General features: G+C 38.5%; 1 protein-coding gene across 5 annotated transcripts in view; it reads left to right on the top strand.

The window, feature by feature from the left end:
* The window catches only part of THADA (THADA armadillo repeat containing), a 287,667-nt gene that overhangs the window by 53,242 nt on the left and 216,432 nt on the right, over positions 1–17,993 (top strand). For all 5 annotated transcript variants that reach the window (XM_028514640.2, XM_036027907.1, XM_036027906.1 and 2 more), the window contains one exon: positions 15,370–15,502. In XM_028514640.2, the coding sequence (XP_028370441.1) occupies positions 15,370–15,502 (133 nt within the window). The remainder of the gene's footprint in view (positions 1–15,369; positions 15,503–17,993) is intronic.

Here is a 17,993-nt window from a genome sequence, read left to right as displayed (position 1 = left end):
CGGGATAGCCAGAAGACTCGGCCTAGTTGGGACTACATGTTGCCTCTCAGCATTGCAGTGTTAGAGTAGTTGAAATTCTCATAGGGCAGCTTACATCCCCCAGAGGCAGTATTCCAAGAGAGCCAGGCGGAAGTTGCATGGTCTTTTCTGGCCTAGCCTCAGAAGTCTCATGGCATTGCCTCGGCCACATTCTTTTGGTAATAAGTGAGCATTAAGTCCAGCCCAGATTCAAGGGGAGAGAAATAGACTGTGCCACTGGATGGCAAAGTGGCAAGATCATACTGTAGAAGTGCACACGGGATGGGAGATATGATAGTGGCCATCTGTGAACAATTCAGTCTGCTGCATGAACCACCTGAATGTGAGTGATGGAAATCACCAAGCAGTCCACAGTTGTTCCTTTGCTTTAAGTTCTTGGTGACCAGAAAGATGGGTTTGGTATTAGCAAAGACAAGGAAACTGAAAGAGGGAATTAGTTTAATAAAAATGAATAAATTTATATTTGTTAAGTGTGAAATGATGGCATATCCTGGTGGAGATATTTAAGTCAGAACTTGGAGATAGGGCATTAGTTCAGGTGATATAACAGAAATAGAGATGTAGATTTGTGAGTTGTCCCCATAAGCATAGTTAATAGGATTGCTGTCTTTTGGGGAGAGGGTAAAAGGAAAAGAGAACAGAGGACCAAGGACAGAGGCTTCTGGGTGGGCGTACTGTGTGGTTGAATGGTACAGATGAAGGTGTTTCAAGTACACAGAGTGGGGAGACAAGGCAAGGCCCAGTGTGTGGTATCTCAGCCATCCCTCCTGGCTGTCGGTGCTGGATTTTAACCAACTGTTGTCAGTTCTCAGCTGTTGCTTCCAAACCAAGTGGTTCTTGATCCCTTTGGAGACATTTCAGGTCTGCTGAGCACAATGTTTGGCAGAGAACATCTTTGCAAGTATGTGTGGCTTTCTTTTGTTTGGCTTTTATTTTTAAAGGAAAATGTGTTTCTTTTGAATCCATTTGAAAGCATTTTATAAGCTCTTAAGTTATGGAAAAGTTATTTAGGCATACAACATTTACAATAAAACATTCGCAAAAAGAAATCTGTACTTTCATGAAAATCCACAGAAATGCAGGCCAACTGCTGGCCACCTCTTGAAATACAGCTGTGTTAAGGAAGGAAGCACTTGAAGAGATTTAATGGATAAATAACCAAGAGTTAAACATGAGCCACATTGTTTGAATTGATTTTTAATAGGATTATTCAAAATGTCTTCAAATGTAAACTGACTTTACTACTAAACAATCTATTCAACAGTTCACTATTGAACTAATTAAACTAGTCACTATTAAACAATCATCTAAGAGTATATAGGAATGGGAAACACTGCTTTTTTTTCTGGAAATTTTCTTGAAAGCAACATTCACACACACACAATATATACTGAGTTAATTTTCTAGAATCTGATTTTCTCCTATGTTGCTTTTTATTTAGAATTTGATGAAATAGTCATTCTCTTTAAAACACATAATTACCTGCCTATGCATAATTGCCTGCTTAAGCATTTGATTGGAGTAGTTAAGTGCATTGAAGTCATAATCCTAAATTCAAGTTTCTGATGAAATTCATATTTGCTTATTTATTCTATGACCTTAGCATGTTAAGTTATTTTTTTTCCCAATGAAAATGAACAGACTCTTAAACTAGGGTGATAATTCAGGGAATCTAATGTTCATTTGTTTAACTGACATAAATTAAAAGCTTAACTGGTGAATAAATTACTGACTACAATTCTAAATCTAGAAGGGAGGTTTGTGAACGCTTGATACTGTTTTATTCTTCATGTGTTTGAATTGCGCTGCTAATTGAAGTGTAGTTAACCGACAAATATTTATTGCAATAATTATAATCATTTTCAATTATTGGCTTGAAAAAATGAGCTGACATTTAGCACTTTTTGTCATAAAGTAAAATGCTAGTGCTGACTCATGGATGTCAACAATTATGGTGGACAGAAGTAATTTAAATGTGTATTTAAACTTTCCTCAGTTAGTTATAGCTACTGCAATTCAAATTCATTTCTTTCTAATAATTGAAATATAATAATGAAAAAATAACTTCCCCTACTTTACTGGAGACTGAAAGACCAAGTCTCTAAGAATGTGCAACTGAGCACAAAATAACTGTAGAAGGTAGTGAATGAGATTTGGGGGAAAGTCATTCAACTCTGAATGAGAGAGAGAGAGAGAAAGAAGGGAGAAAGGGAAGAAAAGAAAAGGAAAGAAAGAAGAAAGAATATACCATCTTGTTTAAACCTTTCTTTTCATCTCCTTTTTTATTTCTGAATGTCCTATGAATTTTATTTGTAATATTAATAATTTAAAAAAGTAACTAAATGGTGGTTCACTCTGGGATACCATATTAACTTTATATAGAGAAAATTCTTTAAATTTTCCATTTCTATAATGGGTAAAAAGGATTTGGAGGAAATTAGATGTCTTAATGTTTACATTCTGAAGTTTTGTATCTTTGGCTTGTGACTCCTGAATTTGTATCTTTAAGCCCACTCCATAATTGAGTCAGATGTTACATTCTTTCTGGAACTTTGAATACTTTTAAAGTTCTCATAGGAATACTGAGTCATTTAGACAATAACAAAGGAATCTTGTTTTTAGTAAAGCACCTCTATTTCAGCTTTGTTAGTAAGTCCCGAAGTTTTTAATATTTTTTCTCCTTGATCTCAGGGCATGGTTATATTAAATATTAACCAGAATGTACAGTATTAGAAGTACATTCTTCAAATCACTTCTTTTCATCCCTACCATATTTGCTTTTCCCCCATGGTCTTCTGTGATGGGTAGTGTTCTGGTCGTTGTTATTGCCTATGCCTGTAGCCAAGGCTTCAAAATACCAGTTTAGTCTTTTAGCCAGCAGCAGACCTCAGCAAAATGGGATGTAAGGGGGGTTAAGATGGCTGATGTTGACATGTAACTTTCTCCCTGTATCTCGAATGGGCAAATTACTTCTCAGGCTTAAAATTTCTCCATGCTTCAGGGTTCTTTTTCAGATGTGCGTGTATGCACACAGCCTTTCTGCTCCTCTGTCATTGTTTATTTTAATTGAAACATTAAACTTGAACTTTGAAATAATAAACATAATACTTGACTAAAGAATGAATGGAGTGGAGAATTTAGCTTATGAAATAATTGGAGATTGGAAGAATCTCTTAAATTAGGAAAAGTAATCATACTGAATGAGTTTAGGAAATGAAGGTAACATTTCTCAATTAACAATAGTAATATAACTAATCAGAACTCAGAAAAATAGGTCTGTGTTACCATACTTAGGTGGATGGATGGAAAGCCATTGGAAAACCACTTTGTAGTCAGGAAACCTGATTATTGGCATAAAATAGTCTAATGACCAATTAGTTGGGTATACAGAATATGTAATTTGATTTCAGTCTGTGGGTTTTATGCTTATCTTAGAACACTTATCCAGTATAAGTGAGGTAGCCTTGCAGATAGAAATTGGACTAATCTGTTTATGGAACAATAATTTGTTCTACTGATCAGCTCTAGACAGCACAAAGGCCTAAACACCAGCCAGGGCCTGGCCTGTTCATTGCTGTTACTTTTAGTGGGGACTTAGACCATAGCACTTAGCACAGGACGAAGAAAAGCTCAACAAAATCCCCTGCCTCTTTTTTGTCAGCACTGCCCCTGCCACCTTTTTTTTGTTTTTGTTTTTTAAGTTTTTACTATTTGTAGACTGTGATGAACAGGAAAAGCAGAGTGATCTGATTCCTCCCACACCCCACCCAGAACTCCATCTACCAACTTTTTTGACACTGGGAGAGCCATTTATTCCTTCTGGGCTGCTGTGCCCTCTGATAAAATAAAGGGTTCATCCTCTTAGAGCTACTTAAGCTCGGCATTCTGCTCACTATACAAGGCTGCGGAGGTCTAGTTTCTGATTGGGGATGTCTGGTGATTTGGCATATGAAAGACTGAGGGAAGTTGGCTACATTTTTTAGTAAGCTTCCTTTAGAATTGATCAACTGATCTCTTAGGAGTAGTTTTATGGATTAATAACATTTAGTGAGAGTTGTTCAGGAAGAACCTTGAGTCCCTTGTAAGAAAGTTAGTTTTTGTGATGTACTCAGAGACTAAAGACACTGTACATTTTGTGTTAATTGGACAAGGGAATAAAACAAAAGAGCCCTCAGACAAAAAGGATGTCTGCTCTTCTAGTGGCGAGGCCCTGGCCAGCAGGAGCAGGACTGGACCGCCCCAGGGCTGCGGTTGTGCCTGCGAGGAGCTGGCACAAAGAACCAAGCACTGCCTTAACTCAGGAACCTTTCCCTTTTCCTCGCTGACCCCTGGATTGTGTGATGAGGAACCAAAACAAACAGCTAGAGGTTTCCCCGCATTGTTCCTGGGAACCTTGTGGGATTCCATGTCAGCCTCTGAGTTCCTTCATTATCATAAACACCAGCAACTGGAGTTTGGAAATCGCTTCCTTATAAAGTAATCTTTCCTTGCCGGGGTGTAAACAGAAGGTTCATTGACTAGTCAGAACTCTAGTTAGGCTGTTGTGTTTTCACAGGCGCAGTGACTTCACTATTGCAAAGCCTTAAAGTTGTAGCCCTCCTTTTCTGCACCTGATTTTGCAGTTATTTGCCTAACCAAAGGCACAGCAAGTGTGCAGAAACTGGCATCCGTACTAGTTGGTCCTTATTTAATAACGCAACAAAATATTTCTTCAACACCTACTGTGTGCCTGGTACAGCGCGAGAAACACCCTGTTTGGCCATTGAGAGAATGGTGTGGTAAGCCAGAGTTGCCGTGAACCTTGAGGTCTGTATTTGAAACTTGAACTCTGTAGACCTAAGAAAGTCATGTGAAGGAAGATCTGAACAAAGGCTAAGGCTTGCATGGGGCCGTGATGAGGTGTTTGAGGGACATTTTCATCAGGAGCTTTGAGTACTTACAGAATTTAGGTCATTGCCTTCTCTATATGTACTAGTAACCCAGGCAACAGTATCTCATTGAATTTCAAAGCATTTTACTAACAGTTTTTATTTTCATTATTAAGCACTGAGAAGTCAAGTGATTTGTCCACAGCCACATAATTAGTTGGTGATAGACCCAGCACTGGCATCCAAAATTTTTTTTGGTACTTCACATTGCTTCAGAGATTGGCAATTCAACAAAAGTTTATTATCACCTCTTTTATATAAGAATTTGTGATAGATAGGCATTATAGAAGATAAAATATTGCTAAAACATGGCCCTTAGAGGAACTTCCAGTCTGGGGTTTTAATGTCGGGGACTCAAAAATAAATTAGACAATTGACAAGGCAGAATGAAAGATCAAGGGAAAGTTCTAATTACTGAACTGTCTGTCCCAGGTCATGGGAAGAATAATTAATGCCATTAACAAAAACAAGCAAGGCAAGAGTAGAAGGACCTCGTGGGAAGCAGGATAATACTTTGGACGTGTTGAGGAGGCAGCCCAGAAAGAGAGCCGGCAGCTGGAAATGCAGGTCCGGAGGCTGAGAGAGGGATTATTGCTAGACATAGGATAACCTGGGATTCCCCTGGTTTTTTAACACTGGAAACCCAGCATTCTGGGAAACCCCTCTGTTCCAGGCAGACAAGGACAGTTGGTTTGAGGTATTTATTTGAGAGGAAATACTTGAAGCCATGAGCCTGGAGGAGGTCTCCTAAAGATCCTTAAGAAGGAAGGGAAAAGATTATAACCTTGGATTACATGTTATATTTGTTAACATTTAGAAACATCAGTCATTTCAGTTTCTGCCCCTTGTTGACAACCATACACACCTCAGTTACGTAACACTATATGGAACCTGAGCCCTGTCCTGGGCTTTGAACCCTATACTTGGGTTTGTTCTTGAATCTTGGGGTAGCATTTAGGCTACTTCAGGAATTTTAGTAGAAAACATCTTCTTAACGAGTGCAGCTGCCATGGTGTGTAGAGATTCTGAATGTGTTTATACCTGTTTAAGGAAGCTAAGGAGCTGAGTCACCTGCGGGCTCTAATGACAGCACTTCTTGTCATTGGAAAGCACTTTGGTTTATCCTTTGCTTTCTAGCCACTGTACCTTCTTTCTTCGTCAGCCTGTTTTTTGTTTGTTTGGTTTGAATGGCACACTTAATGGAGTTGGTAAGTTATATGGGTTGTCTGTTTATTCAGCAGATACTAGTTGAGCTCCCTATTGGGCTCCAGGCCCTGTTCTAGGTATGGGGAGTAGGGAGGTGGGTAGGACATAGTGTGTCCCTGATGTCATGGAGTCTGTATGTTAAAGGACAACTAGAAAATAATAGAGAACTGTCAGGCAGCAATTTGTGTTTTGAGTGATAAAGTTTAGTGGTTAGGAAAAGTCTCACTTTTCTCTTACACTAAAGTAAGCCAAGGCTTGAATGACAAGAAACATCAGCCTTCTGAGGGAAGAGCTTTCCAAGCAATGGGGTCAGCTATTGCCAAAGCCCTTGGTGTATTTAAAGAACAGAATGGTATAAGATGAAGTTGAATGAGGTTGTCCAAATATGTAGGTGGGCCAGGATGAGGAATTTGGATTTTTAACTCCCTAGAAATTTAAAAAATTTTTTTTCTAAGAGTCTCCAACCAAATGGACAGAAAAATAAAGGGTATCTTGGGAATTGTACAAACATTAATATATGGACTCTAGCAAGTAGCTTTAAGGTTATCAACAAATAAAGTGCACGTGTGTGTGACAGATTTGCATAGAAGAGGGGAGCAGAGCTGGGTAGGACGATCGAGAAACTATAAGAATGTATAAAATGAATGGAGATCAAGTTTCTGTTCTCAGATGGTGTACTCTGTCTCTCCATGCTGTTTTTACCCCCATCCTCTTTTCCTACCTGTCCTTGGAACGTTAGACCAGTCTTGCATGGAGTATTTAAACCATGTAGCTTGTGAAGCAAACATCTCTTTTTACATTGTGGATAATTTTTCTCTTTTAAACCTAAAGGGTATGCTGCTCCAAGTAGAAGGGTGTAGATTGCCCCCCCCCCCCACTCCAGCTGAAAGTCAATAGCCTGACTTTTCTAATGTTAATAGCAGTTAAAGCTTTGCTTTGAACAACTTTGGACTTGGGTGAGTAAGGAAAATGGAACTCCTTATAACAACATTAATATGGTAGCGGTTTGGAGGTGATTCTAAAATTATCAGATTACCTTTTGTCTACTTTCCCTGAAGTCCTCACTCCTTTTAATTTTTTTTTAAATGTAGTTTGGTGCATGTGCTTCAGTTTCCTCTGTTCTCATCTGTGTGAAGGAATAAAAGTCTTGTGTGTCAGACCAGCATGTCCCCCCTTGGCTGCCTGTGTGTCATTACTCTGACGTGTGATACTCAGTGGTTGAGGGTTGTATGTGTGTGATTCTAAATAGCCAGGCTAAGAGTTTGGTATTTGTGAAGTTATTGTTTATAGCTGTTTCCGTTGAGATGACAATGGCGATGACTGATGATCTTGAACTTGAGTAAACACAAGTCGTTTACTTTATATCAAGGTTAGGGACACGTTCTAGTTTTGTCCCAAAGTAGACTCATTATTTTTTGTTTGTTACTTAGAATTATTTTAACGATTAGCAAGTGAAAAATAAGGAAAGAGAAATAAGGGATCATGATAAGGTAAAAAGTTTATTAACAATCATTCAGTATCTAATGAGCTTTGTTTTTACTGATATTTATTTTTCTTGACCAAATAACTTATTTATTTGAATGGATTTTCTTTGGGAGTTGCTCTTAAACTTGATAAAATGAAAGTGTGTTTATGGGAGAGAAAAGGATTTTCTTCTCGTGCTAAAAGCCTTTAGTGATAACAGCATAGTAATTAATTATTTGGGAAATGAAGTGGAGGTTACACATAACCAGTTTCCTGGCAAGTGGGTCTTGATAATTTTCTGAGAATTTTGCTCCATATTTTGGCTTTAAATGTACTTCATGTTTAAAATATATTAGTTGCTTTTTGTTTTCAGGTGAAATAATTTCTTTAGGCCAGTGGTTAATGTAAGGAAAAAGTTTATTAACAGTAATAAATGTCCCCAGTTGTCCAAGGGAGTTGGAATACCTCCAAAGTGAATGAGACACAGTTCACCTCAGGTGAGCTACAAGTAGGTTTTCTGCTGGGTGGGTTTCTTTAGGATGTTTTAATTCTCCATCTAGCTTTTCATCCAGGGCGCCCAGTTCATACAAAAACTGCTTTAACCCCCATCCTGATGGTAGATATCAGGTATTGAAATCAATCTGAAATACAACTTAAATAAAATATGATTAGGAAGGTTTTTTCTTAAAAACACTATTTAGTAATGCATTCAAAAGCCACAAAAACTTGCTTTCTGAATTATGTATAATTTGGAATATTTTTTTTCTACTGCTCCCTTCCTAGGGCATAGCGTAGTGCCAAGCAACTACTAGGTACCTCATAGATCTTTTTTTCCAAATGAATGGATTAAATCCACTGATGGAAATAAAAGAAGGTTGATCATATCTGTATCATGAGCCAGATCAAGCCAATGTGTAACTGAGCATTTAGGGCAGGCACCTTCAAGTAATGCCTTTTTGTTAAGCAAGGACTTTGTTGTCAATCCATGTTTTAATTCTCCCTCTGTCACTTATTAGCTGTATAACCTTGGGCATATTATTTAAGCTCTCTCTCTCTCTCTCTCTCTCTGCCTTTTTTAACTTGATTTTAAAAACTCGAGGGTGAAAGATTTGAACATACTCATAAGTATAATGAGCACTATAATCAACAGTTGTATATCTGGAGGAAGAGCATTCCAGGCAGAGAGAAGTTCAGGTGCAAAAGTGCAGAGGCATGGACTGAGGGTATTTAAGGAACAGCAAGTAAAGCATTTGTGACTGGAGTAGAGTAAGTAAGGGAGAGAGTTGTGGAAGATGAGGTCAGAGGCACTGAGGACTAGATAGGGTAAGACTTAGGACTTTGACTTTCACTCCGAGTAGAATGGGAAGCCACCAGATGGTTTGTGAACAGAGGCCTCGTGATCTGGCCTTTTGGAAAGATTACTTTGGCGTCTATGTTGAGAAGAGTAAAAGCAGAAAGACCAGTTAGGAGGTTCCACTAGCACTGTAGTACTGGTGAGGACTTAGGAGATGGTAAAACGTGATTTGAATCTGGGTAGAATTTGAAGGTATAACCAACAAGATAAGTTGACAGATTTGGTATTTGAGAGAAGGGATGACTCCAGGAATTTTTACCTAAGTATTGTTCATAGAGTAGGATTGTGAAGACTGTGGGCAGAGTAGGTTTTTGGAGAAAGACCAGGAGTTCAGTCTGGGGAATTTTAAGTTTGAGATGTCTAGTAGACACCACCTTGAGACTGCTGTGGACTTACTTAACTTTCCTGAAGTATGTCCTTCAGAATTTCTTTTCATGTGGGTCTCTGGGAGGCAGACTTACACGCACATACATACATACACATGTATTTTGTATTTTTGTCTTTCTGTGTACTATTTTAGGTGCATTTCCCATAAAATTGTCTTCTAAGTTATTAATTCTCTAGAATTCATCTTATTTGTTATTTTTTGAAAGTACATATTCATTCCTAGCATTTCCAATATTTTTATTTTAATATGTGCCTGTTCTTGAGTACTGCATGTTTTTCATAATTTCTTGCTCTTTTTAAATAGAAGTTATTCTTTCATTTGTCTCTTGAGTATTCTAAAGTTATTTTTAGGTCTTTATCAGACTGTTCTATAAAATTAAGTTTTGCCCTGGCCGGTGTGGCTTAGTGGATTGAGCTCCAGCCTGCAAAACTAAGGGTCGCCGATTCAATTCCGAGTCAGGGCACATGCCTGGGTTGCAGGCTGGGTCCCCAGTTGGGGGTGTTTAAGGCAGCCAATGGCGCATAAATGTTTCTTTCCCTCCTTCCCCTGTTTCTAAAAATAAATAAATAAAAATCTTAAATAAGTTTCATATGGAGTGAATTTGTGTTCTAGTTGTTGATTTTTTAGATTGTAAATAAAACTTATATGTTTTGGATTTTGGTTTGCTGGCTATGATTAGAAGCTGTTTTGTCTTTTTGTTTATGGCTCATTCCTCTCTATCAAGGAACTACATCAGATAGTGGTGTTTTGGGTCTCCCATCTACAGTGATACAAGGGATATCACAGATCTGTCTGGTCCCCACGTTAGTAGTCAGCCTAGTTAAGAGTCTCCCTGGGTCTTTGGCTTTTCTTCCTGCTGAAGCCTAGGCAGCTCTGGCAGTGGCCCTATTTCAACCTCCTGCCATGGGAGAGGAGGCTGCTGAAACTCGTCAGTTCCTAGGGGTAAGGTGAGTTACCCGGTAAGAACTGACTTCCTCCTGGCTGTCACTGCTGTTACTAGAGCTGTAACCCTGCAGATCTCGGGTACCAGCACAGCCGCTGCTTTGTGTTTCTGTTCTGTTTTACCCAGATAATGATCTCTTTTTCCCTTTTTTTGAGCTTACTTGGTTTGGGGGTTCTACTTGTATATTTTGGTTATCATTAATATGTGTTGGGGGGTTGGTCTTATCAAAATACAAACCAACTGTTCCATCTTTTTCAGAAGTTCAGTTGAAACTCTTTAAAACTTGCTTTTCTCATAATAACAGTTAATAATTTTAGAAAACAACTATTAAGCCCTGGCTGGTGTGTCTAAGGGGATTGAATGCCTGCCTGAGAACTGAAAGGTCCCTGGTTTGATTCCCAGTCAGGGCGTATGCCTGGGTTTCAGGCCAGGTCCCCAGTGAGGGGTGTGAGAGAGGCAGTCGATTGATGCTTCTCTCACACGTCAATGTTTCTGTCCTTCTCTTTCTTCCTCGCTTCCCCTCTCTAAAAAAAATAAAATAAAATCTTAAGAAAAAACAATTATTAAGAACTTATCAAAACACTTTACAAGAGTAAACTCATTTAATCCTCCCAACAATTTTCATTTCATGGGAGAGGAAAGTGAGACATGGAGAGGTTTTGTAACTTGTCCCAGATCACACAGCTGTCTGGTGGCAGAGCAAGTGTTCTCAACTAAGTAACTTGGCTCCACAGCCTGCCCTCCTGCACTGTGATATAGTGTCTCGTCTGTCAGTTGGGGGAAATAATACCTTCTCACTGGTTTGTTTGTGATGTAAAATTAGTTGTGAAAAGCCTAGTGTTGTATCTATATATAACAGGCATTTAGTAAATGTGTATTTTTCTTTCCTTATAGACAGGCAAATATATTTTCAGTATGCTAACTTAAACAAAACTGATAAGTGGGTTTTATCTAAAATATAGCATGTTTCATTTTAGTAAAAGGGTAGGACTTCTATTATTGAACTAATTCTTATATATGGCAGGGGGTGGGGCAGGACGGGTCTGGGGGAGACAGAGCTAGGAAGCAACGGGATCAGAAATAAGCTCCGCTGCCGGGTCCAAATTGGAAGCCAGACGGTTTAGGTATTCTGCAGAGAAGCCGACATGATCCAGGGGAATTACAGAGCAGAATAGGAGATCTCTGGACTAGATGGCAGGAGTTGGTGCCTTGAGCATTTCCCAGAGTTCCTGAGCTTCCTGGATCCTTGGCAGTGGGCACTTTGCCAGCCTTGACCTTGCTGAACATTCTTCTGGCCTTTGTTTTCAAATTCCCCAGTTTAACAAGGCGCATTTCATCTTGGTATGCAACACTCCAGGGAATAAACAAGCCTGGTTTACTGTTTATAGTTAAAATAACCCAGAATCTAAATTAGGTAATTGCCTCGAGGGCATTTATTTAAGCTATTTCCTCAGTCATCTCATGTCCTACTTCCTTAACCCTACATATGAGGACCTTCCACCATTCCGCCTACAAATCCTTCAAGGTCCAGCACAAATTCTGCCCCTTCCATGGGACTGTATGACCTGCCTCCTTGTACGCTTTGTGCCTAGTAGTTACTGTAAGTACATTAGAAGCTTCAAGAAAGGAAATGTCCTTGTGAAATGTAATATTTGGAATAAGTTTCAGCAATTTGTATCATAGGAATAAGTGTGGAAACCATAAGCAAATGCTGAATTGAAAATATAAAGAGAGGGCGGGGGAGAAATGGGACGGACCATCAACATAAACAATCTTACTAGAACAGAAGATCTCTGTAGAAATTTGGAAAAACCTTTAAGGTGAGGTTCAAGTGGGAGGGTTGGGACTAGGTCATAGGCAACCTTTCAAGCTGGAAAATTTGATCAAGATGGAAAATGAGTTTAGATCAAGATCTGCTACCAGCCAAGCACCATTGTAAGTTCAGGGAAGGAATGGTGATTCATGGTGAGGTGGCTTACTCTGATCCCAGACCTGCCTTTGCAGATCGTTTGGTTTTGCCAGCTCGCTGGCAGTGTTGAGGAGCACTACTGAGCTAGTATTTGTTGTACTGCTATTTTAGTGTACTTGATGGGAGAGTAAGGAAACCGGAAACTAACCCCCACCTCCTGCTGTTGCTCTTTCCCCTTACATAGTGAGTTCCCCTGGGAGACTTGACCTTAGTCTGCAGCATTATCTGTAAGCCAGTCCTACATTGCCAGTGGTCCTGTGGTGGGAAAGAAAATACATGTAAAGAAAACCCACCTATAATCTTAGATCAGGTAGTTTTTAGTTACTTCACCTCTCTGTCTCCTCATTTTTTTGAATGAGTAGATTATTTAAAAAAATGACTTTTGCTTTAATTCTCTTTTTTTCCTCTTTTCCTTGCAGTAAATTCCATTATGCAGTAAATTAATCCTAATATATTTAAAAGACAGTGAAGAATGAGTGAAAAAAGGCAGTGATCTATAACTGTATCTTTAGCATTGTACTGCCCTGAGGAATCTGGATTTCAGTTTTTGATTGGGCAACTGTGTGAGGATTATACCAAGCTGGCAATGTTAGTAATGAACTAGAGACATTATTCCGTGAAACACAAGTATTTATTTTAAATTTTAAAAGATGTAAATCCAATGATGGGAAGTAACTTCAATCCCTATAAATAAAGTGCAGGAGGATTATTTTTATTATGAGAGTTTTCAAATAAATTTTATATATTTATATATTTATGTTTATATAAACATACAAACATATATAAAACAAAAATTTTAAACACATTTACACATATACAGAATAATATAAGGGAACCACCTTTATCTATCACCCAGATTCAATAGTTACCAAAATTTTGTGCCCTGGCTGGTGTAGCTCAGTGGATTGAGTGCGGGCTGTAAACCAAAGTATCGCAGGTTTGATTCCCAGTCAGGGCACATGCCTGGGTTGCAGGTCACGGCCCCCGGCAGTCCCACATTGATGTTTCTCTCTTTCTCTCTCTCTCTCTCCCTTCCTTCCCTCTCTGAAAATTAATAAATAAAATCTTTAAAAAAATTTTGTCACATTTGCTTCATCTATCCTTTTCATTGTGGTTTGCTGAATAAAGTACATTCTTGGTTTGCTGTTTTCACTCCTACATATTTCAGTATGCAACTGTAAAAAAATGCAGACACTTCTTCCATGTCCGCAATGTCATTGGCTCATCCTATAAACAATTTCTTGGTATCATATAATGTGTAGTACATATATAAATTTTCTTTATTATTTGAAAATATCATTTTACATATGTTTTGTTTAAGTTGAAATCTAAACAAGGTTCACACTTTGCATTTGGTGGTTGTGCCTCTGAATTTCTTTTAATTTTGTGATTCAGATTGTTGATGGCCGGTTTGGGTGGCTGAGGGGGAGTTTAGTGGGAAGAAGCAGGGTGAGGGGATGGATTTTAAGCCATGCTGAAACAAAACCTTTAAAATTAGAGAGTCTGCTGGGACTAGGGAGATTTGATTGTAACATGTATGGCTGAAATAATATTTTTTAGGCCCATGTCAAACTTTTTTAAATGCCTCCTTTAGAGTAGCATTTACATATATGTATTTTGTGCTATGCAAGACCCAAACTAAATTCGAGTTGCTATTTGGAATGTTTAGTCAGAAACTGAACTTGTCTATCTTACACTGAAGTAGAAGAAAGGAAAAAATATCCCACTTTGTTTTTAAGAGATCTATTTCTCACTGCGTATTAGAAATCTGTTACTTTTCTGCAGAAGGTCTTCCTCAATTTACAAAACAGAGTGCCTTAGTTCTCTCTTATCTGCAGTCTCATTTTCTGGGTTTTGGTTACCAGTGGTCAGCTTCTGTTTGAAAATATTAAGTGGCAATTCTAGAAATAACCAATTCATGTTTCAAATTGTGCACCATCTTGAGCAGCATGATGAAATTTCATGCCTTCCCATTCCATCCCATCCAGGACGCCAACAGTCCTTCTGCCCAGCACACCCTCGCTGTGTTTATGATACCGTAAGGTGTTTTGAGAGAGAGACCACATTCACACAACTTTTATTACAGTATATTGTTAATAATTGTTCTACTTTATTATTAGTTATTGTTGTTAACCTCTGACAGTGCCTAATGTGTAAATTAAACTTTATCATAGGTATGTGTACAGGAAAAACACAGTGAACGTGGGGTTCAGTAGTATCATGGTTTCAGGTGTCCACCCAGCGCCTTAGGATGTGTCCCCCGTGGGTAAAGGGGACTGCTACATTTTTCCTTTGGACTTTATCTTTTTATTTTCATATATTAATTTTAGTTAAATTCAATTATGACCCTCCTAAAATAATTGTGTTTACCACTGAGTTTACTATAGGATAATATCACACAATCTGGCAGGGCCTAAGTTTAAAAGTTTTTTTAAAAAATTAAGTGTTCTTAAGCACCCAGAATAACACCTGATATAACAGCAGGATTTCACTTTGAGGTAATATCCAAGTAACCTCGAAGTGGTTATGCCTCTTCCCAGATACCATGCTTTATGAATTTTCTGTAGGGTCTGGTTGAAATACTTATTTGTGATAGTCCACATTTTGGGAGAGATAAAAGCGGTCACTAAAATGTACTTTAAAATGTGTTTTCTTTGAGTATGTATAACCTCTATAAATGTAGGACATCAGGTACCATAAGGTATACAGTTTCACTCTCTTTGCTGCCACTCTGGAGTCTGGCCATGGTGTGGAACCTCTGTGAGAGCTTGGTTAACCATCTCCACAGAACGTTTTGAGTGTGAGTATGAGCCTAGGTATTAAAGCTTATTTTGCACACAAGATACAGTCTTCATATGCTTTTGTGGGAATAGAATCTTTAATAGCTTCGAATCCTAAGACACATAATAAAGAGGAAAGTAGGTGAAAAGTAGAAAGTGAGGCATTTTTTAGTTTTCCTCCCTCCAAAATGTAAGGATATGTATTCTTTTCTAACAGTGTTAATATGTATAAATAGTTTGTACTTTTAACTTTTGGTACCTGATAATTCCAAATGTTTGCTTTATATATGCCTTTTAGATGCCCTAATGTGAGTCTACAAAAGCTTCCAGAACAGTGGTTATGGAATGTTTTAGAGGAAATTAAATGCAGTGATCCTTCATCTAAACTCTGTGCTACGAGGCGCAGTGCTGGAATTCCTTTCTACATACAGGTACTTATATCCACGGGACCACGGAGCCGGTTGTCTTGATAATAGCGTATTCTAACCCCCTGGACATATAAGAGAGCATTGCATAAGAGACGCTTCAGTCTTTTCAGTACTATAGCACTTGTAGCTTGGTTTTAATGTGTGGACAGTATGTTCCCGTGACAGATCTGTTCTTGGAACGAACTCTCTCAGAGGTCAACCTTGGAATAAACAGAGGGTGGTATAGATTTCTGCCTGTTCATTAAGTAGACAGACATTTCTGTGGCACATTCATGCTCACTTCCAAGAAGTGCACATGTTGCCTTTTTTTTTTAATTAGAAAGAAAATAGTCTTCCTCCCATTTCAAGACCCTTAAGACTCTATAGGCAACCAGGGTTAACAGTTTCTTTTGAATCTTTCCACAAAATGTCCATGTATAAAATAATGCTAATAGCAGCTAACATTTATAAGTACTGATTTCACATATATTATCTCATTTAATCCTTCCTCAAGCCCTGTAAAATAGGTCTTGTTATCATCTGTATATTATAAGTGAAGAAACTGGAACTTAGAAAAGTTAAGTGACTTGCCAAAGGCCACAGAGACAGTAAGAGTGGAACTAAAACTTGAGCCCCGGCAGCCTGACTTCCAAACCCTTCTCCGATAGGTGTGTGTGTGTGAGTGTGTGAGCGTGTTTGCCGTTTTAACGCAGGTGAAAGCGTACTACATATACTGCTTTGCCCCTTGCTTTTTTTCATTTAACATTATATTGGGTTGGCCAAAATAAAGTTTGTGGGATTTTTTTTTCTGGAAAATAAATCACATTTCACTTTTCACTTTCACCAATAACTTTATTGATTTGGATATTTTGAGTATGTCAGCTATCTCCTGTGTGGTATAATGTTGACTGTTCTCAGTTAATGTCTTGATTTGATCTCTGTCAACTTCCACTGGTGTACCCGACTGTTGAGCATCATCCAGCAATAAATCTCCAGCACAAAACTTTGCAAACCACTTTTGACATGTTTGGTCAGTCACAGCACCTTCTCCATACACTGCACAAATCTTTTTTTTTGTTTCAGTTGTGCATTTAGCTTTTTTGAAATAATAAAGCATAACGTGCTGAAAATGTTGCTATTTTCTTCCATCTTCAATATTAAAATAACTACACAAAAATTCACCAATTTTTTTTTTGAAATTTTTATTTATTTATTTTTAGAGTGGGAGAGAAATTGATGTGTGAGAGAAACATTGATTGGTTGCCTCTCGCACACGCCCCAACTGGGGACTGGCCCACAACCCAAGCATGTGCCCTGACTGGGAATCAAACTGGTGACCCTTTGGTTCTCAGGCGGTACTCAATCCACTGAGCCACACCAGCCAGGGCAGTTATTTTGTTTTTTGTTTTAATGCATGCTGATATGACAGGTGTCACAATACAATCCAACAGAATTGTTTCCAATGAAATTAGAGAAACTAAGTGCTACTAGAGCCATCTTATGGGGGAAAAATAACTTTTTGGCCAACCCAATATCTTGAAGATTGCTCCATATCGGCACACCTAGGTATTGCTATTGGATAGGAAAGTATTTTTTTCACAATGTTGAAATTAAGAGACTATCACCTTTGTGATTCCAGAGAATAAAACCAAAGTCCTCACGATACTAAATCAGACTCTGACCTGAAAAAGTCTTTGTTTAATACTCAGTAAGATAGAATTCAGGAATAAGGGTGGTATAATAAAACAATGAAAATAAGTAAAATGAAGTTTCTGGTTTTTAGTGCCCCTACATTTTTCCTTTCTCCTTCTTATTCTTCCATCAAATTCCCAAAGTCATGATTTTTTTTTTATGGCAATGGGCAGCAGAGGTTGTTGATCTGATTCAGAGACCGTTAGTTCTGCTGGATAGATTTTGGTGACTTTCAGAAATCAGTCCCTCTCTGATCTGACCCATTCTGGGTCATCGTGGTTTGTTTTCCTATCTGGAATTCATTCTGACCTAGTGTATTTTCCCCTTGTTCATCTGTCTGAGGACGAATGTTAATGCAATGGCAAGGTCTTGTTGCATGTTTGTGCTGTGGGCTCACCCCACCTCTGGTCCCCACATCGCACTAAGTATTGGTCGCAGTGGCCAGGATGTGGCCCTTTATTAGCCTTTCCTTGGGTAGAGTGCCATACTGCATACACACAGCTCCTGGGGGGCAAAGCCATGGTTCCCAGAAGACATTTCAGTAATTGCGTGTAGCTTTCTTCTTTATTTTAGTTAAATAAAATCTGAATTATTAGAAAGATCTGCTTGGAGAGACCCCATTTCCCTTAGCACCACTTACCAATAAAATTATACTCCTGTTCTGGTGGAAACCTCTGCTGAGTGTTAGCTGTGGGGAAGACACTGCCTATGTAGTTCAGGAGCTTTCCTTTCCTGTAGACTAATAGTTTTTTTTGAACGGTCATGAAAAAATAGTGCATATGTTTTCTGAGCATAAATATACTGTGAGAAATTTCTCTCTGAA

The sequence above is a fragment of the Phyllostomus discolor genome, chromosome 6 (genome assembly GCF_004126475.2).
Source record: "Phyllostomus discolor isolate MPI-MPIP mPhyDis1 chromosome 6, mPhyDis1.pri.v3, whole genome shotgun sequence".
Taxonomy (NCBI): domain Eukaryota; kingdom Metazoa; phylum Chordata; class Mammalia; order Chiroptera; family Phyllostomidae; genus Phyllostomus; species Phyllostomus discolor.
The sequence above is the reverse complement of the archived record's forward strand: the minus strand, read 5'-3'. Positions and strand labels throughout refer to the sequence as shown.